The sequence below is a fragment of the Caretta caretta genome, chromosome 3 (assembly GCF_965140235.1).
Source record: "Caretta caretta isolate rCarCar2 chromosome 3, rCarCar1.hap1, whole genome shotgun sequence".
In the NCBI taxonomy this organism is placed as follows: domain Eukaryota; kingdom Metazoa; phylum Chordata; order Testudines; family Cheloniidae; genus Caretta; species Caretta caretta.
The window spans coordinates 99,699,713-99,722,797 of NC_134208.1; the positions used below are offsets into that span (position 1 = coordinate 99,699,713).

General features: G+C 38.4%; 1 protein-coding gene across 3 annotated transcripts in view; it reads left to right on the forward strand.

Annotated features, from left to right (window-relative positions):
* LAMA2 (laminin subunit alpha 2) overlaps positions 1-23,085 on the forward strand; it is a 476,685-nt gene that overhangs the window by 430,381 nt on the left and 23,219 nt on the right. For all 3 annotated transcript variants that reach the window (XM_075126729.1, XM_075126730.1, XM_048844580.2), the window contains 8 exons: positions 877-1,036; positions 6,810-6,934; positions 8,640-8,802; positions 10,528-10,672; positions 11,828-11,966; positions 16,225-16,345; positions 18,007-18,183; positions 20,055-20,203. In XM_075126729.1, coding sequence (XP_074982830.1) covers positions 877-1,036; positions 6,810-6,934; positions 8,640-8,802; positions 10,528-10,672; positions 11,828-11,966; positions 16,225-16,345; positions 18,007-18,183; positions 20,055-20,203 — 1,179 coding nt within the window. The remainder of the gene's footprint in view (positions 1-876; positions 1,037-6,809; positions 6,935-8,639; positions 8,803-10,527; positions 10,673-11,827; positions 11,967-16,224; positions 16,346-18,006; positions 18,184-20,054; positions 20,204-23,085) is intronic.

Consider the following 23,085-nt stretch of genomic DNA (forward strand, 5'->3'; position numbering starts at 1 on the left):
AAGGTCAAAGGTAAAATCCAAAAGGTCATACTTTAGGTACAATATTGAGACATTGTTGTAAATTAATAGGAAACTAACCTTTCCTTTGAAATAACCTTTTCATAAGGCTATGGGGGAGGTCATACCTTATCGTGCAAAGGTTCATAAAGTGGTTTCCATTAAGCTGTAAGTATTGGACAACAGTTACCACATCAATATCTGACGTACTGCATTTATTTCCTACTCTGAATACAGAAACAGGAAACACTGAAGAAACTGTCCACAAAGCAGCAAATCATATTTTAAAATATAAAAAGGCAATTTTAAACACAACAAGGCAGCCATTTTAAACATAATAGGGCTTGTGCCTGAGTACAATAATCAACCAGAGAGCTCCTTTGTGGAGGATGCAGGTCTCCTGCATTACAATGAAGTAAATTAAAGGGCTTTGTTATATGATCATCCACTTCAGAGGAATAAAATTAATCAAATACCCCATATGAAGTTCAGAAATGAATTTGAATCATAGCCTTCTTCATTTGTTGTCAAGATACAATTACACTGTACTATTTTGGTTATAGAGAATTTTCACTTTTGATAATTACTATTTTAGTGGGTGAATTCACCATGTAATGCATACATATAGTGAATTATATTCAGTGAGGATATTGAGGTGAGAAGAAACATCTGTTATGTGATCAGATTTGGCGCTTGCACAGGTATATGAGAGCTAAGAAATCTCTATTGATTTGTATTAAAAACTGAATAATACCAAGTTACAAATGGACCAGTAGTGCCTGTCACTTGTAAAAGATGTCTGGAAAATATGAGGCTTTATTTGTTGTGGTTTAACAGCAGATTTATTTACTTATTTATTTGCTTTGGTCCAATTCCAAGGACTGGAAGAAATGGCACAATTTCAGTACAAGCTCTGGATGGTCCCAAAGCAACCATCATGCCAAGTACCTTCAGCGCAGTCTCTCCACCTGGTTATACAATTCTGGATGTAGATGCAAATGCCGTGCTGTTTGTTGGTGGTCTAACTGATAAAATTAAGGTAATGTACTTCCTCACTGTTGGTGCATTAATCCTTTGGTTCAGTTATTTACATAGGCAGTGCCTGCTATTATAATTAATGAATATATATTTATTGTAGTGAAAGCATGTGACTTGCTGGCCAGCACAGGTTCCCTAGTGACTGACCATGGCATAGCAGACTTTTCTCCTTTTGTGCCCCCTGTCAAAAGCTATTTTGTCCCAGTGATGGTCTGCTGCTTCTTGCGACTCGGCCCTCCATCCGGGTCACATAGAATCCCACCCCTTCCAGGGTAGACCATTAGTCGCACAAATAATAGTTGGTCAACTTCACATTGGACCTGCAGTCAGACTCCAGACTCACTAGTCCTTACCCCTGGTGTCAGGGGGTTTCAATAGTCCTTACCCATTCTCAGGGAATTTCAGCCGCACCTTTCTCCGTGGGCTGGTAGCGGAATCTAGGCCATCCCTTTCTACTGGGTTCTGGTCAAGGGACCCTTAAATAGGCAGTCCATACTTGACTGCACAGACCTCCCTAGACCACTTCCTACATTGCCCTGTCTTGTTCCTTTTCCTTAGCCTTTTCCTGGGCTCTCATGTATCAGCTCTGTTCTTGGTAAGCCTTCTCTCTGCAGAGCCTTCTAGCACTTTCTGTTACCCAGCTGGTTCTGCTGCAGAAGAGTTTTCTCCACTCCCCTCATGGGGCAATCCCTGAATCTGTAGGAGTCTTTCTACACCCTTCCCACCCCTCCACCAGTGTACAGAATCCAGCATGGACTCATGTTCTGCTGCTTTCTTTTTCAACTCCCTTGGGCTCCCTGTTGCAGACCTATCTTCTATCTGCTAGCAGCCCAGCTCAGCTCTCAGACTCCAGCCAGGCTTCTTTACTGAGTGAGAGCCAGAGATCTGCTCGCCTTCCAGGTCAGTCCTTAACTGAGCCACATTCAGCCCTTTTAACTGCTCCCTCCTGGCTTGATACCTACTGCAGGTGTAGTGGGGCGAGGATGATTGCACCTACAGGCTCTCAACCCTGTGTGGGGTTGGTACACCCCATCACCTAAACACAGCACCTAAACACTGCAACCAAGTTAGGCCCTGTTGTGCTAGGTGCTGTACAAGCACACACACAAGCTAAGCTCCTAAACAATACTAGCCCCATAACAGGGTGTAGTAATTCTATGAATCCATGTCCTTTCCACTGAGTCTCTCCTCTTCCTTTCTGTATGCTAATCTGCTTTTTGCTTTATCTTTTTCTCATTTGGACAGTGGCATGTTCCTCATAATCCTTTCTAGAACCCCTCTTCTTTCAGCTGCTGACATTTTCTCAATGTGTCTGAGACACCTTCCATTCTCCTTTATGTTGGCTCCTCCTCCTAGTCTTTTCCTGTGGGTGCTCTTCTGTATCCTTAGTGCCTCCAGCTCCAAGGGATTCAGGATAGGGATCAGGAAGAGAGATATTAATATCATGAGAGCCATAAGAAGTTAATTTTTTGCCTACAACAGAAGGTGGTGCACAATATTTGCAGCACCTGGGTTGCATTGGTAAGTTACCAGGAATCCACTTAACTTAGATATAAATGCAAGTGAGATTTATTCTGAGTAGAGATGGTTGAAATTTGTCTACAGTAAAAATTTCCCAACAAAGGAAGTATTAAAATAAGTATTAATTAAATTAAGAAGTATAATATTTTCTAGTGAAATAATGTTTTGCAGGAAAGTCATTCAATGAAATTTTCCAATTTCCAGGAAAACTTGAAATAATGTTTAGTTTCAAATATATTTTTACATTTTGAAATGGCAAAAATGTCAATGTCTAAAAACAAAATATTTCATTTCAGTCAAAAATGTTGAGTTTTTTTTTATTTAGACATTTCCAAACTAAAAATTTTCAGAACTTTGTTTCACTAAAATTTTGACTATTTCAATTTTTTGGGATGAAAGCAAATGTTGAAATATCAGAATTGCTTGTTGGGTGGAAATTCTGTTTTCTGAAGTCCTAATTCTAAAATACTCAGTTAATTGCTATTATTTTTTATGTATAGAGTGCCGTAGGCTTGCATAAATAGCAGCTGTCTAACATAACTCTGAATATCAGACATTTGACAAGCATTTGTAGAAATTCAGAAAAATTATTTTAAGAGATTTGGATTAGAGAATTGTAAATCAATCCTTATTGGCTGAACTTTGATTTAAACTCCTTCTGCTTTACCTGAAAATGGGTCTGCAAACAACCTGCAAACTTTATTCTTCTTTGAAAGTTTTCTGAACTGTTGATCAAATAAATCTTGAAGCTTCTTCTTGAATCATTAAGTGGAAAAATAACTGTCACAGTCAGTTCTTTATCATTTATTTGCATATCAGAAAATAGGAAAGGCAATTCCACTGAAGATATCTGAAAAAACGTATAGTGACAGACAACTGCCTTTGCTACCCTCTCTCCCCATACTTCCCTAGCTGCTGCAAATGGTGGCTCTAGCTTGCTTTCCATCTCCTTGCTTTTCCAGCCACTGAAAAGAAAGATTTAAGCTTTCCCTGTGAGCCACAAACAAGAATGCCTGCAGCAAACACCCAACAATAATATTCTGCCAGCTACTAAAAGTCCAGAGGGGGCTTCAAACTTGCAGAGAGTATTGAACCTTCCACAATTACCAGCTGCTGAACCCCTGCCAAATCTATCTGGCTATTTAGCATAGCAACTCACTACCTCTCTTCCCTATATTTTCTCTTGCTTATACTCTGCTCCTTCAGGGAGAGAGAGTGAGTGTCCAGAGGCTACAGGTGGTACATCACACACCTAATACGGCTTTTTCCCTAGTATCTAATATCTATGGTGTTCAGCCATGATGGATAAACATATTAGCTGGATATTTCTGAATTAATGCTCAGCAGTAACGTATTTAATAATGTTGTGATGTCAATGCTCATATTAGGCTTCAGAGTATACACTCCATTGAGATGAATGGAGACAGTACTCAATTTTCAGATACATAGCCATAATCATCAAACCCCCAATTAGACACAACCTCATTAAAGTCAGTAGAACTGCTTCTGTCTGTACCAGTAGTGAATTTGACCCATGGTGTCAGTCTGGCTACAGATGCAATTAGACAGCAGCACATCTGGGTCAGGTCACAAGGGTTAGGACCCTGGTTCAGATAAGCATTTAATCATGTTCATGCTTAAGTCTTTCCCTATGCATGAACTGAAGTCCTAGGAACTTAGATGGGATTTCAGCATGCTTAAATTAGTGGTGTTTTCCTGAATTGGACCTAGAAGTTTTAATTTAAAATAAATCCACTGTTTACATTCTGCCAGAACTGAAAAGCCATCAACAGACTTCAAAAGCCCCTCGGCCAGCATATTTGGCCTGTCAGCCAACAGTGCTCAAAGCTGTGGCACAAAACTAAAAACTAAAGTTCAGTATATGGTTTTAGTTCATTTCCGATTTTTTTTTGAGCTATGAAAGCACAAGTGAGTCAAGCACTCACACTAGTTTGTTTTTATTTGTACAGCTCTGCCATTTTAAAATGTCTGCACATATATTTTTGAGCATAAATCTGGAGGGGGAAAAATACTCCCAGACTGAGCCTTTGACTTACATTCCAGCTTGAAACAAAAGTTGATGTCTAGGTTATAAAGTCTGGAGAATCGGAAGGCTGTTGTGGAAAAGCTGTCAGAGTCTTCACTGCAGCTGTGCCATCTTATACAGCTTTTAGAAGCAGAAATGACTAGCACTGTCCAAAGGCTGCCAATGCAAGAGGAGTTCATTTAATTAAATAATGTTTGTACTTGGTATTATCTTCTGCAGCAATGCTGTAAAACCTCAGATGTCTTTCTTTATAGAAAAGATTATTTAAAAGCTATTCATCTAAGAGACTGATCTCAATTTATCAATCACGACTTTTTAATGGAAACTATTGATCACAATGTACTGATAGTATCTTGAGAATATGCTACTGTCACTTAACTGACTGTAAGTGACTTAAAAGACTGTCTGACTGAGACAGAGTCCTACCCAGGATGAGATTTTGGCAAAAGTTTTTGAATAGATCTAGTTTCTTCTCTTGCTAGCAGGGCTATCTTGACATCAATCCTTCACCCTGGCAACCAGGGTTGAGAACAGTAGTCTGGCATGACTGTTGGGTTTTGAGGTTATATTTAAGAGTCAGAAAATTCAACATTTTCGGTGTTCAACATTTCAACTATAGTCTATCAAAGTCTGTGAATAAAGGAGAATACTGTAATCTTGATTTTCCTCTATAAGAGAGACAAGGTGGGTGAGGTAATATCTTTTATTGGATAATTTCTGTTGGTGAGGCCTGAAAAATTGCTCTGTTTAAGCTCAACAGCTTGTCTCTCTCACCATTAGAAGTTGGTCCACTAAAAGATATTACCTCACCCACCTCATCTCTCTAATATTCTGGGACCAACATGGCAATAACAACTTCGCATCCTCCTCTGTAGGTAAGTTTAGTTGTTAATTAGACAAGATGAAGTCTTGCAAAAACTTTAGCTTGTCATAGAGCAGCTTGTATAAAAAGCTGAAACTATCTGGACATTCATCAAGGTCAATGATACTTTAAAAGGTTCTTTCTTGCTCACAAATCTAATATTTCATTTCACTGGGTCTCAGTCCGGGTGATCAGACAGCGTCACAGATTTGCCCTAGGATATAGTACGAAATCCCTTTTTGTGTGTATGTCTCAGCTTCTTTCATATCACTTTCCTGCCCTGCAATGTTTATAAAATGTTCCTTTTCAGTTTTAAAAACCATCTATCATTTATCTTGCTTAGACATCATGAAGTTCTCATAAGTGACAGTAAATTTATACTTGTTGCTAATTAAAACATTTATGATTACCCCAGGAAATATCACCACCACATTAAGACTTTCAAATCAGACTCTTCCTTGAAAGTTTTCAATATGCTGTTCTCCATGATCTTACAGATTAATATTCTTAATATTAATAACTGCTTCATAGAAAGCAGCAGGTCTTGCATGTCGCAAATTCCTAAATGCATAGATTTTAAATCAGCTTATACTGAACCAAAACTTCAAATGAAATTAGATATTTTAGAAGGATGAACTGAGAGGAGATTTCTGTGCTCTTTCATATATTAGCTGAACATAGTCTCATGTTAATTTCAGTTAGATAAAATCAGCAAGACCCCGAGCAGTTTGTGTTACCCTAGCCTAGTAGGCTTTTGATATTTCAGGGTTTAATTTTGCTTTGTCATGAGTAATTTTTTTAAATTCCAAAATTAAATGATTTTTTTCCAGGTTTAACAAAGTGGGTTAGTGATGCTCATTATGCTAACTTGGTTTGTTTCCAGTCTTTCACTTACCAGGCTTTCAAGGAATGAATATAAAGTGGAAACAGCACATTTGCCATATTGTGGAGGAGATTACACACAGTCCCTACCATGATCTGTAAGGGAAAAACACCGATAAACTCTGAAGAGAGTCTTCCATAGGTGGAAGGATAGTAACTATCATGTATACCTGGGGAGGCAGGTGGGGCAGTGGGATCAGGAAGAGAACCAAGAATTACTGTGCCCAGATCTTTTCCCTAATCTTACATATCTTGCCTCTCCAGTCCTACTGTCCTCCCATAGTAGCTCATCTATGACCTGCCACTTATTTAAAAAAAGAATTTGTGGAATAAGAATGATATTTCATTAAAAATCCCCAGTCTCTTTCCGTTTTTCCTGTATCCATTACACAGTTATGCTTTAGAAGATAGCAGATCACTTCAAGGTGCATTCTAACAAGTTCCATACTTTCCTGTTTGCAGAAATCAGATGCTGTAAGAGTCACTACCTTCACTGGCTGCATGGGTGAAACATACTTGGACAGCAAGCCCATAGGACTGTGGAATTTCAGGGACACAAAGGGTGACTGCAAAGGATGTGCTATCAGGTTGGTAATGGACTGGCTTCTTTTTATGTTCCTCACCCTTTATGAACCTATCTGTGAACATGCTCCATTTTGTTGTGGAGTAAAATAGGAATATCTACACCAGCCACAGCCATGTAAGTAAGCAAGTACAATGTGGTCTACTGCACATTAATCAATGAATTAAAAGGAATATTAATAATTACATTATAATAATGCCAAGGGGGAGTGTGTGTCCCCCATTTCATGAAGGAGATTAGCAATACCTTCAATAGACTAATGGGGAGAGAGTGCCATGAGCTGAGCATAGTAAAATATTGCTCCAAAACTTATTGAAGTTGTGGAAAATCTCCCGTTGACCTCACTGGTTTTTGGATCAAGCCAAAATGGAGTATAATCTCATTTCTCAAACACATTGGTGATAATCCTGGACATCTAGATTGGAAATCAAGATAAGGAATGAAAAAGAATGTTGGGGCTTAGGAATGTATAGGAAAGTGCAAATTTACAATAAGAACTTTGAATTAATCACATAAAATTACTGGAAAATATACTTGGGATCAACTTGCCATTAAACATGGCTATGTAGGAGTTAGAAATCTAAATCCAAGGTACTTTTTTGCATGTAAAAATGAGGGAACAGTATGCATAATGAAACATTGCATGAGGACCTATGCATGCCAGTTCTTTGTCTCTAGATCACTGGTTCAAATCTAGATGAACTCAGTAGTGACCAAAAGCCACTGGTTGTCTGTCTGACAAGAGTGGGCAAGAATCCACATCACAAAAATCACCACCATAGAAAGTTGCCATTAATTGTGTCTCTTGTTGGAAGTCTCAGATGAGAAGCCATTATTTGAATGGCAAGGTAAACTGAACTATCTTCTCCCTGATACATGGTCTCTTCTTAACTGTCATGACCATGGTGTGGGCAGTCTAACCTAGTGTTCGGAGCAGGTGTTGGGGGTCAGGCCGAGTCCAATAACAGGAGATCAGAGTCCGAGTCAGGCCAAACCAAGAATCAGATGTCAGGTGGTAGACAGGGTCAGGTTACCAGGAGATCAGCAGCAGGCAGTAGAAGCAGGTGTCTCAGGGAAAGCAGTCTCAAGCAGAGGGAACCCAGTTTCACAGACAGCTGTCTGTGCCACTGCGTGGTTTATATAGAAGCTGTGAACTAACCAGGAGGCCCAGCAATCAGATTCCAGGACTGGGGTCCTTGGTCAGAGTTCAGCTCCTAGTCTGACAACATTTAGCAAGTCACTGGGTGGCAGGTTGGAGCTTACTAGCTCTGAAAAGTCCATGGCCCAGGGCTCAAGACCTGTGGTCTCTGACATTAACAGAGTTAAGGCACTGTGGCAGAACAGTGTGGGGAGACTGACACTGCTGTTCTTGTGCTGTATGTCATCTGTGAAAAATAGAGGACTTCAGTCTCCAGGGCTGTCAATCTGACACCTATTAAAATCACTTAATAATAATATGATTACATAATACTGTCATGAATCTTTTCCAATAAAAGATGTAAGATGAAATTATACGGACCATGAAATACACAAGGCAGACATGTCCCATGTCTTTCTCCTAGACTACCTTCCACATCACATGGACTGAGTTTAAGGGTTCAGGTGTCAGAAAACATGTTTGTATAAAATTTGGCTTCCCTCAAATTCCCATGGTTCCCTTTTACCCCAAAGCAGCCAGAAAAACTGGTAGAAATTCCATTCTTTTATAGCCCACAGGTGCCAGACAGTGAAGGAACTATTCAGTTTGATGGAGATGGTTATGCTTTGGTGAGCCGCCCAGTCCGCTGGAACCCCAATGTTTCTATGGTCATGTTCAAGTTCAAGACCTTCTCTTCTAGTGCTCTGCTGATGTACCTTGCAACACATGACTTGGTAAAAAATAAAAACTCCTCATGTTTCATGCTATCGTTAAAATTACTGAATACCTGTTACTCAAAAGGAGAAATGGAAATTAAAAATCAAATGTGCTGATTATCACTTCAGTACTGAAGCTAGTGGGTTTTATGGCTTGAGAGTTGTGGAGTCTGCCTATCATGCTTGAATATTTTCATATACAAATCATTTCAGACTCCACAACTCACAAGCCATAAAATCCACCAGCTTCTTGTGTTCGGATGTGAGGGGTGAGGGGGAGCAGCGGTGTGTTCATGTGGGGAAAATGTCAAGGGTCAATTTTCATGGAAGTCAATTACTTTAGTGGGGCCAAGATTTTACTTCAACTTTTGAAATGCTCAAATTAGCAGAATTCTTTGATTCTCGCCCCCTCCTCCCCCAGTTATGGTAAATTTTTTGTCGCTTAAAATATAGGAAATGGATAGTCATAAGAAAGGACTGAGTACAGAATGCTTTGTGCCCAATGTGAGCAGCAGAATAGGGAAACTATGTATGGAACAGCCAACAGAATGTGATGTTGGCATTTCTTTAAAAAAAATTAGTTAATGTTCTCACACTACAGCTGAAATGGATCATTTCAGACATTGTTTATTAAGGTTGTTAACTTTTTCATTTGTCTGCATTGTCAAGGGTCTGTGGACAGCAGGAAGAGGTTATTCCTAAAGACAGCTGGCCAGATCCTGATCTCATTTACACTGATGTAAATCTGAAGTAGGTCTGGTGAATTCTAGTACAGGTGCTCCAAATTTACAACATCCTAACTGAGAACAGAATCCAGCCCACTTTATCCTTCTAATATGGATTGTGATCTTCAGTACAGGAGCTTTCAGAACTGTGTTTCTTGAACCATTGCAAAACACTAGTGGGCATGTGCCATTGGCTGATCACATTGTGCTGGCCTATTTCCAGTCACTGAACTGCATTAAAAGAGCCAAAAATACATTATTTTCATAAGATTACTTTTTCATGTAAGCAACTATGGTAGTTGCTCTAGGGATGTTTTGCAGTTGTGAGTAGGAGGGTGTGTGAGCGAGCCATACAATGGAAACACAGGTAGTCCATGAAATCATTTCTCTTAAAATGTGGGCTCACACTAGGTTTGGTAGGAGCACCATGAGAGAAACAAGTACTAAAATTAAAACTTCTCTGATGGTTAAATGCCCCTGCATTAGTAGTTCCCCATTTCTCAAGTCCGACCTTCTCCATTAGCCTGGTCTCTGGCTCCCTCGTGAGCTAGAAATTCCCCCCCCCACCCCCCCCCACCCCTGCATCCTACCAGCCTTTGTTTGCCCTGGATATTGTAGTTTATTGTACCACAGCTCCAGTCAGCCACCAATGCGACAACTTCAGGGTATTTAAATATCAGCACCAGTGGTTGATAGGAATTATAGCAAACTGAACTACCCAATTCCATTTGGGGTATATCACTGACTAGAGGGAAATTGCAGGACAGCCCACCAGTTTAGCCGGTGACCTGCATAAGAAGGTAGGAAGTAAAGAAAACAACTCTTTGACAGTACATTTCAGTGTACTTGAAGTTAGGGACAATAAATATCTGAGGAGTTTAACAACTTAAATAAAAACCCTGTACATTGTCACTCAGAAAATAAACAATTGTTTCATGTTAAATATTGCTTATCACAGAGAACAGGAACCAGTCTTCCAGTGTGTCTAAACAATGTGTCTAATCTGTCTCATTAACAGAAAGATTTCATGAGCGTAGAGCTCAGTGATGGGCATATAAAAGTCAGCTACGATCTAGGTTCAGGTACAACTTCTGCTGTTGGCAACCAAAACCATAACGATGGGAAATGGAAATCGTTCACCCTCTCAAGAATCCAAAAACAAGGTGAGTTCCTACAGTGATAACATCAGACGTGCTCTAATTACCCTATCCAGCACAGCTAACCATCTAATCACGGGGAAGATGATGTACAATATTGCTGGATTAGAAAATTCTATAAGAAAGTGATTTAGCAACTTCTTTTGCTTAGGTTGCAGGTGGCTTAGGTTAGAAATGACTGATTGCAGTGTCAACCAGGTCTTTTATGATTTTCTTTTGAAACCGGTAGCTTAATTTTCAGGCATAATTCTGCCTAACAGCTGGCTAAATTACATTCTAAAATGCATTTGAGTGAAAAATGATTTCTTCATGCAGTTCCCTGATATTGTTTAAAGTTCATAAAACAAACCTATCCAGTTTCTGTTAGAGTAGAAATTGGTTTTAGGCTTTACAATTCTTTTCATACTCTGGGTATCCCATCGTGCTTTAAAAAGTAATGAGTTAAATACTGGTAGTTTAATAATTATGTAAATAAACACAGCAGCTATTATAAGTAACGTCTTGCACAGTGTCATGGACATTGGAACCCAGATTGCAGAAATTAAGTATGTTTTCAAATAGTGCCATAGCTTTAGCTTTTGTACAAGTAGAGGCTAAATAATCTAAGCAGGAACTACAGGGGTGAGAGGGGAGTTTAGTCTCAATATCCATTCTGTGTTCCACCTTGGTTGAGAATCCTGGCAATTGTGTGTGGGATGAGGTTTGTTTTGTGAGGTAAGTATATGACCAATAGGACTTGAACTGAAACGTTTACGGCACTGAGCAGCTATCATATGGTAAAAGCTTTTCCTTACTTCTGTTCTGCATTGGATTCAAACCAACAAAGCAGAGGTGAAATGATCTCCCCATTCTTGATCTTGTCCTGAACTCTTCACTGAATAAAGTACTGACACTGAAGACAAACCAGTTAGAACTGGGGATAGAACATATTTAAAAATAAAGCATACAAGATTACTATGGCATTTTTCAGGTTGTTATGGCAACAGAGAAAAATATGTTTTTTTTCTTCCACCCAGCTAATTTATGATTTGGAAATCCAGTATCTGACTTGCAAGTTACTACCCCACTTCCTACATTCCAAAAAAATTATTTTTCTTCTGTTTTTTTCCACTGGGTAATATAGAGTTCATGTCTGATTTCCAACTTCTTAATCTTTTCCAGCCAATGTGTCAATTGTAGACATAGACACTAATCAGGAAGAGATCATCGCAACATCTTCTACAGGAAGCCATTTTGGTCTCAACTTGAAAGCTGATGAGAAAATATATTTTGGTGGATTGCCAACTCTCAGAAACCTGAGGTAATTGGACTTAAAACAATATCTTTGCCTATCGGGAGGGCAGATAATGTAAGTTTATTATATGTACCTATTTCTCCTCAAGTTTACTTGCCAGGAGAATGGTGAATTCCATTCCCAATGCAGGACCAAAGGTCCTTGGCATTGATCCTCTTGAGTGTTATTTCCTCTGTAAGTGCCCTCTCACACCTTAAGATGGCTCGAATTGTTCACTGCTCCATTTGAAATACACTGTGAGCTTTGATTATACTACAGTAAAGGCTCCTGATGCTGTGTATGGAACCATAATGGTGTAACTGGGCTTCTCTTTCTCCGTACATTTCTTTGCTTCCTATAACAATGGATTTGCAGTTCCAAACCTGTAGCTCAGAGAAGGGCCCAAGTCCTGCAATGACTTAAGTACATGTTTAATTTTACAAACATCAGTAGTCTCACTGAAGTCAGAAACTACTCATTTACTTAACATGAAATGATTGCGTAAGTCTTTGCAGGATCGTTGCCTACTATACTTTCAATATGTGTTACATAAAATGTATGGCATGTTGTACTTATTTTAAAATCGATTTGAAGACAAGGGTTCCATTCTTGAACTCTTCAGTAAGATAAAATTCCTTGTGCTCAATAATTTATATTGAATAGATTTAAAATATCATGCAGTATACTTTAAATGCAATGAAATGTGGTTAATTTCATTTTATTTTATTTTTCTGAGAGTCCAATCCTCAACTGCTTACTTGGGCAAAACTTCTCCACAGTACATTTCATTATGTATAAAATATATTGCATGTTTTTTTCCCTGTGCTTAAGTATTTAAGAAATGGGATATGAGATGCTGGAATTTAACAAGGGGCTTTTAAATAATCTGAAAAATATTGTTGGGATTCAGTGAATGCTCAGCTATTTCTGCAACACAAAAAAATCTGACTACAACAAGGAGATGAACTATAACAAAAACAAGCCTATTAATCTGGGTCAACTTCATTTACATTTCATAATGACAGTCAAAAAGTCACCTTGTGCACCAGGAAGCCTAGCTATACTTTAGGAGGCTGTTTCACAACCAAGGGGAGAACAGGGATATTGTTAATTTATTATGTTTAATTTACGGTACCTCTGATATCAGTTTACCTTGTAATAAAAAACCAAGCTTTTCCCTCATGATGTCTCACATTGCATTATGTAATTGTGAAGTCACACGGATGTGTGCCAAATTATACGAAGAAATTACTCCTAGGCATATCCTTTCTGGTTACTTAGGAAACCAAGAACACCCTAGCTATTTGAAACTGTGGGAACCATTGTGCCTGCAGCTGTGATTCATCAGTTGTGACCTGGTGCAAGATGCATGTTACAATAAATTACTATCAAAGATAAAGATCATCTGAGTTGCTGCAAGCAGCAGACATCGAGATACCTGTGACTTTGTAAACGCCAGGCTGTATCAGTCCCAGACCCATCTCCTGCCAGTTCTTTCATGATTTTATTTTACTGAGGACTAATTGTGATAACAAATAATAAAACAACTTACTGATCAATATGACATTTTATGGGAGAATGTGTGGAGGGGAATAACACTGTTAACTGTGCTAGCCTATTAAGGCCTGGTGTATATTTATTTAAATTAAAAGAATCTCACCAACCAGCATCTGTTTTCACTGGGAGATCTAGATCAATTTCAATATGAAATGTTCTGAATCTAGATCATTTTCTACAATGAATGTAATTAAAAATAAAATTGTTTTTTCCTCTCTTTTATCCTAGTATGAAAGCAAGGTAAAAATAATTGAATATCTGCATGACGTGCATGCATTGAATAAGCGCAGCTTGGTTTAGGTGGCAGTGCAGAAGCAGCCTGTGGGTAGCATTTACACCTGCCGTTCCCCTGGGGCTGTTAATTGAGCAAGTTGCTCCTGCTGCAACAGGCAAAGCTGCTCCTATGTGCTTAACACTCTCTTGTTGCAAGCTGTGCACACACATAAGCAAATACCTTTCTCGCCTCTTCACATAGCTGCTTGTGTCTGCTGTAGATTGTTTTGTTGTTGTTTTTTTAATTGGATCAAGATCCGAGTTAAAGAAAGCTAGGTACAGGAGATTTCTGCTCAGCATGGGGCAGTTTAGTAGTTCAACAAGTTCAGGGCCCGGAAGTGCTATTCTCCAAGGCAATGATTTAATTCCTAAAAATGGCAGGAAGGTTAGCAGCAGATCTGTGTGAAACTTGCCAGTTTGGGCCAATGGGGGGTTGTGACACCTTTTGTGCACATGGGTTTCAGTTTGGGTTGGTTTGTGTTCTGGAATTTTGCTTGGACTTTTCAAGTGTAAATTCAATTTTGCTCAGACCTCCATGTTAATACCTGGTTTTGAGTCAGAAACATGCAATCCCCAAATTAACAAACCCCAATGATTAGAACAAAGCCATACATGTTTCCCTTGAAGCCCCCTTACTTCAGAGAAACCCTACTTAGGTTCACCTGAAATTCAGCCCAGGTTTTCAGAAACTATTGTGAATCTCAGAAAATCTCTGGATGAACTTTGACCTTGTTTTACTGAAGCCCCAGCATGAAAGCAGAGGTAAAATTTCATACAGAGTTAAAGTTCACATAACTCTAGTTAAGAGTTGGAGGTTGGAAATAGCAAATTTCTGAAATTAGAGATGTCAGTGAAAAAGGGTAGGAATGTGGAATTGCTGTTTGGATGGGATGAAGAGATGGGATGTAAAGAATCAGAAATGAAAGACTGACTATAACTGAATGACTGTGAATGAAGCAGAGTTTGGATTATTTTAGTAAACCAGAGGGTTAGTCTAATTTACGTAAAGGATGCAAAATTGTCAGAATCTGTGCTTTGCTTTCTGAGATGGCTATCATGCAAAGAATGGCTTTCAGTTCCAAAATATGTATTTGAAATGAACTGTTTATATCAAGTTATTTTGTAATTAATGGCGTTGAAAATCATAATAAATAGATTTTTCCGGGATTCTGAATTTAATGCCCTGGTTTTCAGTTTTAATTCCCCAGTTTTCATTCCTTGTTATTTTCTAAAAACATTTTTCTTTTGTTTGGTCGGTCTGGTTGTCCCCATGTCCCATTAAGATGTTTGTTGTCATCTCCAAAGACTGTAATAACATGAATTATTAGTTAATTCACTCCAGGTGAATTAACTACAGTATCAGTGAATTAGCTACAGTCACTGCTCCTCCTTTTGAATTTAGTCTCCATGGCTTGAATAGCCGGGGGTTCATGGAGTTCATGGGGTTCGAACTGGGGATCATCGAGCAGTTCGTTCTTGCTAATTGGTGGCGAATGACTATAATAAAGGGCCAACTTGGCCACGAGTCCTGGGGCTTGATTTAGTGCCCTTAGAACTGAGGTCTCTGAATTACTTCCACACGAGCAAGCTAGTTATGGTGGAATGCTCAGCGGTTTTGTCGTTTCTCCTGGCATTGAAAGACTATGCAAACCATAGCGCAGGAGTTTTGCAATTACAGTAGGATGCCCTTCATGATGTGGCTGTATAGTGAGGATCCAGATCAAAAACCAAGTGTTTTGTGCAGGGAGAGTTAACTGACTGGGAAAGGCTGAAATAATACTATGGCATTTATAGAATGGTATTTGGGAAAAATGAGGGATATGTAAGGAATGAATCTTAGTCCATTAGAGCAAAACAAGAAAGCTATTTTAGTCGGAAAAATCCAAGACTAGGAATGAATTATTCTTGCAGTTTTTAGCAAATATTTCATCCTAAACTTCTTCAAGTTACAAAAGTCCCTCTTCCATCAAGATCTAGTGTTTATATGAAAGAAACATTTGTCTTCCAGTCAAGGTCTTTCCTTGTTGTTATGATTTCCAGCCTGCATCGTTTGGTTTTGCCTGGAGGACAGCTACCTACTATTTTGTAGTTTACCTCATTTAAATGTCAAAGGTGACAGCACTCCTTTAAAGGAAAAAAAGAGTAGAGCCAAAGACCATTCTTGTTGGGGGATGAGAAGAACATCCTTTAACACCTCTGATAGATGATGGTAGCCAGACTGTACTGTGTGCTGGTGAGCGATGGAAAGCAGGATGTACTTTGTGTGTGCGCACACAATGCTCGCCCATTCAGACGTGTACCTGTGCTTAAAAAAAAATACAGTAGAGTATCTTTGTGCATATGAATGCATGAGTGTGTGGGTCTGATTGATAAAGTCTCTATAGTGGGCATAGAAAACATGTTGCATGTTAACTCACATGACGAGCGCTATGGTTTTAATTTTATTTTTTTACAGGCCTGAAGTGAACTTAAAGAAATATGCAGGCTGCCTCAAAGATATTGAAATTTCACGAACACCATATAATATACTGAGCAGCCCTGATTTTGTTGGCGTAACCAAAGGATGCACACTGGAGGTTGGTTAGTCTGTCTCATATTTACTTTGGGTAAAAGGATGAAAAAAAGATTTTCTTTGCTAACACAAGATATCAATCACATACTGCATGCATAGGGTGGGATTTTCAAAACCTACCTTTGCTTCAACCTACTGCAGACAATGGGAGCTTTACTACTGATTTTAACAAGAATAGAGTTAGGCCAACTTTGTATTAGTTACTGTTTCTAGCATCTTTCATTATAAAGGATCCTAAAGCACTTTACAAAATACAGTACCTACCATAGATTGAGGATCATTGAAATGCAGCTACCTCTAGGCTACACAGTGACAACCCATTAAGGCACAGTCCCATGCAAAAGGCTCTCACACAGTAAGCTGCGTAAAAATAATTGTTTCTGTCTCAGAAAAAAGAAGGGTTGAGTAACCGTACCAGGATTTAAGAATATACCAGTGCTACACAGCACTTCTGAAGCACTTTCTATTTGAAAAGGAGTACTTGTGGCACCTTAGAGACTAACCAATTAATCTGAATATAAGCTTTCGTGAGCTACAGCTCACTTCATCGGATGCATCTGATGAGGTGAGCTGTACAGGAAAGCTTATGCTCAAATAAATTGGTTAGTCTCTAAGATGCCACAAGTACTCCTTTTCTTTTTGCGAATACAGACTAACACGGCTGTTACTCTGAAACTTTCTATTTGAGTGTCTCAAAGTCCTTTACAAACATTAATTAATTTACAATTGTAACAGTACTGTAAAATAAGCCTTGTTATCCCCTTAAAATCAAACAGAATTACACAAACTCTTTTGAATCTCACAAATTTTGGGGTTTGTTGTAAATTTTACAATAAAAGGATGATACTAAATATGAGGCTTGAAATAACACTCAGCTAGTTAAATGCCCTGGAATGTCAAAGAAAAATATTGCAGATGTCTGTCTGCCTCCTCATCTGGCACAATCTACTATGTCTCTGTCTGAGGGCAACTCCACTCAACTTACCATTTTGTCAGTAATTTTAGAAAAAGTGACTGTTTCTATGAAATATTCTCTACACCTAGTTGGAATGATGCACAAATGGGCAGCAGTTACAGAAAACCTGATATAAAATGCATTGATTTATTATTTGTTGATATACTGCATGTCTTTAAATTGTGCTACTATCTGCCAGTGTGCAAAGCAGTTGGGCCATGGGCAATACGTGCTTCATTTATGAGTGTATCTCATCAGTGAAGCAGTAGTGCTTAGCAGATGGTGAAGCAATGATGAATGATTAATAGAAAGTGTATTCTGGTCAAATTTTACAAATAATAGAATCCAATGCATGTTCATATTGGTTATTGTTCTTTACTGGCTTGATTTAAAAGTGAAAGAAAAACAGGAAAAGGAAAAACAGTCAGATAAAATAACAATAAGCGGTCACTTTTAAATCAACTGGATATTCTGAAATAAGGCTGCAATTATGTAAACCATTCATTCCCTCTGAAATTTAGTATTCCAGAAATGTTCTAATAATGATTGATGGTACAGACTGATTAATGCTTGTGCAACACTTCGAAAATGTAAATGGCTAAGTATTATAGTCTATCTCAATGCTATGCATTAGTAAATATAACTTTATGGGGGGGTTCATACTTTGTTTTGTGTCATATCAATTCACCTTCTCTCTCGCCTTTCCACAGAACCTTTACACAGTTAGCTTCCCCAAACCAGGTTTTGTGGAACTGCAGCCAGTCTCATTTGGCATGGGTACAGAAATCAACCTGTCCTTCAGCACCAAGAATGAGTCAGGGGTCATCTTATTTGGCACAGGTGGGACACCTGTACCCCCGAGGAGAAAACGCAGACAGACCGGGCAGGTAAAGAACACTACAGTAGAAGATATGGAAAACTTATAACTTCTGCTGAGCTTTTTTCACACAGCTTGTTGTACCCAGCCACTGCATTGCCATGATAGATTTATGATGAAGTAGAAGTTCAGAGCTGCTGAATGAGGTTTTTCTTTCCAAAGCTTTTGTTTGTTTGGTGGAGAAATAAAATGGGGGTTCACAATTTACTTTTGCATTGAACATTGGCTTTATTGAGGATTTGCAGGGGGGGTTTAAATCCTCAGAATTCTGTCAATTCATGTTTTCATTTCTTGGGTTGGGTAACACAAAGCACTAATATTGCACAGGGTTGTTTTTCTTTGGTATAATGATTTGACAGTATTTACAGATCAGTTCTGGATTTCTCTAAGTGACTGCTACAACAGAGCCTACTTTTTAGCCTAAATACCAGATTTATTTTTGTGTCCTATATTTGCTTCCATTTTTTTTTATCAGACCTGAGTAACCGAGAATATTGTTCTTTGGTTCTCCTCAGGACTACTCAGACAATGTTTATATGCTGGATTTAATTAAATAATTACTGCAGTTTCTACAGTAATTTTCCAAAAACCCCAGCTTCCTGTGGGTCCCATTCTGCTTTCCTTGTGAACCCACACCTCCCATTGACCTAAATGCCTCGTGAATGTTACTAGTGTTTGGGGATTTTGTAGAATACTGGGGTTTGTTTGTTTTTAATACAAGGGCACAGCTTAAATGACACTCCAATCTCCCCTTCCTCCCCAAAATAAAGGCTAGTTTAACAACCTTCGAGACCTTGAATTAACACCAGCAAAGCACAGTTTCTACACTACCCTAGTGACTAATTCCAAAAACTACAGGCGTTGTTTGAGATTATTGAAATAGTAAAACAAAATGCTGTGCTATTTTCCTTGTACAGTACATTTGGTAGTTGATTTTCCACTGCTCTCCCCCACACCTATAAGGTTGTATTGGAACAGAACACTTGGTGGCTTGAAAGAACATACTCCAGAGCCAACACATTTAAATGGCTGATCCATAAAGAAACATACATGATATTAATTGTAGGGTGGGAGCTACTTCCACAACTTCAGGACATAGACATGAACATAACATTGGTTGCTGGAGTGACTATGGGATGGATCCTGGAAATCCGTCACAACGTGATACTGGTCACTGGAGTAACTATGGCCATCATTCTGCAAGCCCTCCATACACAGAACTCCCATTGAGATCCATGGTAATTCTGTGCATGGAAGGTTTAAGATCAGGCTTTGTAATAGCAAAAAACAGGGATGCTTTGGAGCTGAGATTCTCTTTTCTTCTGCCTACATGCATGTAAAAAGGGTAAAATATTTTTAATGGCACTTTATACCTTGTTGCAAAATGTCATGAAAGATGTTGCTTATGTATCTTAGTCCATCTGAATATAACAGCAAAACTGAAATGGCTATATCTTAACTCCCTTCAGGAGTATAACAACCATTCTAGCTCTCAGCATCAGATGCCAGGATTTGAGTATATTCCTGGTTAAATTAGGCTCTCTTTTATACCACTGTAAATGTAAAGTAACACCTTTGGCTTCAAAAAAGATACTCCTGATTCAGTTTAGTGTATGATGGCAAAATTTGATCCACTATCCTCAGTGGCTGGAATTCTAAGTGCAGCCTCAGCCAGTTACTATGTTTTTATGCCTTAAGTAGGATAGTGGCACAGTTCTTGAGGAGCCTGTAATGAGATTACTTCCTACCACCAGCAACAGTAGGTGGAGCAAAAGAGAAGGGATGTGCTTTACTAAGGGAGAGCTTGGGCAAATGCAAAACTAAGAGAAGCAGTTCCCTTCTGAACGTGGCTTAGCTTTTAATAACTGTCCCACATTACAGGCCTATTATGCAGTGTTCCTGAACAAAGGTCGATTAGAAGTGCATATCGCCCCTGGAATACGAGATCCACGCAGGATCATCATCAAGCCTGAATCCGGCGATTTTCATGATGGTAGAGCACACTCCATCCGGATAGAAAGAATCAAAGGGTAACAAACCAGGACTTCAGGGTGCTATACAACTCACAGTACAATTAATTCAATCACCATAATAAACAGATGACTGAAATCAGTATTCCTTTTTATGAAAGGAGGAGAGTATAATATGTGCATTGTTTTCCTTTACCCTCCCCAAAAAAGGCAGTTTCTGACTGCTAATTTTATTACTGTATAGGCTAAGGCTACATTCTTTAGTGAGGTTATCAGGCAGCTCCTCTTAAGATTTTCATTAATCAAAATTGCTATATTTAACCTTTTGGTACTTGGCAAATATACTTTATTAATCTAATTTGTGTGGATGAAGAATAAATCTTCAGAACAGTAAGTCATCTTTGCAAGAGTTGCGGAGAAAGACAGCTTTCAAAACAGCAGCAGTGGCAGATAACCTTTCCCAAATACCACATGCTAATTTTTATATATATGGTTACAGCGGTGTCAATTGAGTGAGTTAAGAAAATGAAGATACGTAGTAGTCGGATTAACACTAATGTTTCTTTATCACAATGAAGCCATTGCAGATATTTCAGCTATATTCACCCCTTCACTAGCTCAACCTCCCTTACCACTTTTTCAGACACATGCAACCAAAAGGCTATTAAGGAGATGCACATTACCATTTATTAAGGATGCCTGCATTAGAGACAATAAACATATTGTCATCTTGATGTGTAGGGATTTATGCAGTTACTATTATTTGTATTGTGTTACTGCCCAAAGTCTTCAGTCAGGATCTAGGCCCAATTGTGGAACGTACTGTACAAATATTCAGTGGGCTTGTGCACACTAGGAGAAAAGATGTTTTTATAAAACATTGTAAGTAACATGTGATAGTTAGCATTTTATAAACTCCAATGTATCCAGGGCAGATTGTAATTGAACACATTAACTGATGGGGTGAACCATAGGTGCCTCACTATGATTCACCTTGACCAGCTAATGTGTGAAAACTACAGTTAAAACTATTATGGTCATCTAATCTAAACTCCACTTATGACTTTGTCTTTTTCCCAACTGCCTAGAAGAACTTCCTCTTCCATCTAGTCACCAGGTGCTTTTTCTCCCCTCTACCTTAAAAATCATTTCTCTTGGCTTTGCCTTCTTTCACTATAATCTCTGCTCAGGAGAAATTCACTGCCTCTTTCACCTGTTTGTTGTAAATAATGCCCTACTGCAATTTTGTTCCCCAACCCCAGCATTTCCTGTCATTTGTTTTTTGTTAGATTGTAAATTCGTAGGGACAGAGATTTTTTCTTACATTAAAAAAAAAGAACTCATCATGCTCTCTTGAAAGACTAATGTTATGTGATGATGATAATACAAATTTTTAAACATAAGGTAAACTCTTTTAACTTGAATCACCAAATAAAACTGCTTATAACAAAGGTAATAATCTCTTATAATAAATCAAAACATAACTGCTCTACAATGCCATCCAGTGATGAGAGATGCATATTAGAATCAAGCCTTCAAAATTTTCTCAGTAGCTCTGTTACAAAACAAATTAAATGAAGACTGTGCACTTCATGTAACACAGGCTGGATTGGAAATGAAAAGATATAAATGATTAAACCTAACCCCTTTATCTGCTTGTCATCAACTCAGGCTTAAATATGGGGAGCATCATTTGAAAACTCTTCAAGTAGCTAATTGTCCATATAATTATAAACGAATTGCTTCCCATTCCAGGATAAAATTGTAGGATAGTGTTCAGGACCAATGCACTGTCTGGTAGTATTCTGTTGCAAAATGTGTAAATGTTTTCTATGGTAATCTGAAGATGAGATAAAGTATTGTACTTGGCTGAAGGTGTCAATAAGCAACAATGTACAGTATAAGCAATTCCTGCAATAGAATGGAATCTAAGAAAGGCATAGTGTACAACTTACGTCTTTTGATCAAAATGATGCTACCTGTAACTATGAAGAGATTGGATGTTTTGCACTCAGTAAACCTAATTTTTAATTTTTGTGCATACATTTGAGTGCCTGTTTCTGCATATGAGCATCCAAATAACATGTACTTGGGTGTCTTAACTTTGAAAATTGGCCTCCCCTGGATAAAGTTTTTTTAATTCATTTATATTCTATAATTTACAAGATTTGTATTATTTGGGTGCGGGGGGGAGTGAGGAGGGAGGATTGAATTTTCTTTGTTATATGAATCTATAGTTGAGAAAATGAGGTTATTTGCCAGAAACCGACTCTTTCAGAGTGTTCTGTTGGTGCTCACTTCTTCTGAACAAATGAGACTGATTATTTAGGCACCTAAACATGGATTTAGATGTCTAACTCTAGGCACCGATGTATAAATATTTAGGCCCTAATATTTAACTTCTTGTGATCCTGAAATAGAGAATTGACTCAACATCTCTAAAATAACAGCACACTTGATAACCTGCACCAGAGTCCTCTCTCTTTTTTGTTACTCTCCCATGGCTAATGTCTATTAAATCCAGTATAGCAATGTAAAGAAATTATGTCAAATAGCATTCCACTTGCACCTTCAAACACAGTGAAGTTCTGATCCACCTTTTGGCACTGAGTTCACATGGAGTTAGACTTGCTAAGTTGCTACAGCCTTTGTCCATTTCATCACTCATCTTCAGATTGTCCCAAAGATAGCAGCAGATAGATTGCTCACCCTGTTATTGTTATGCCTTATTATGTTATGTTTGTTACCCATCAAAATAACTCACAGTCTCTCTACATCTACATTCTCTGTATTAGTACCTGTTTCCTTCTTTTCAGCATACAGGTTCCTAACAAGCTAGATTTCTCTACCCTCCTAGCCTTGTTATAAACGTGGTAAAAAATCTTTCAATAATTTTACACTGACATACATGGGTGTATGCCTCTATCTCACTGCTCTGTAGC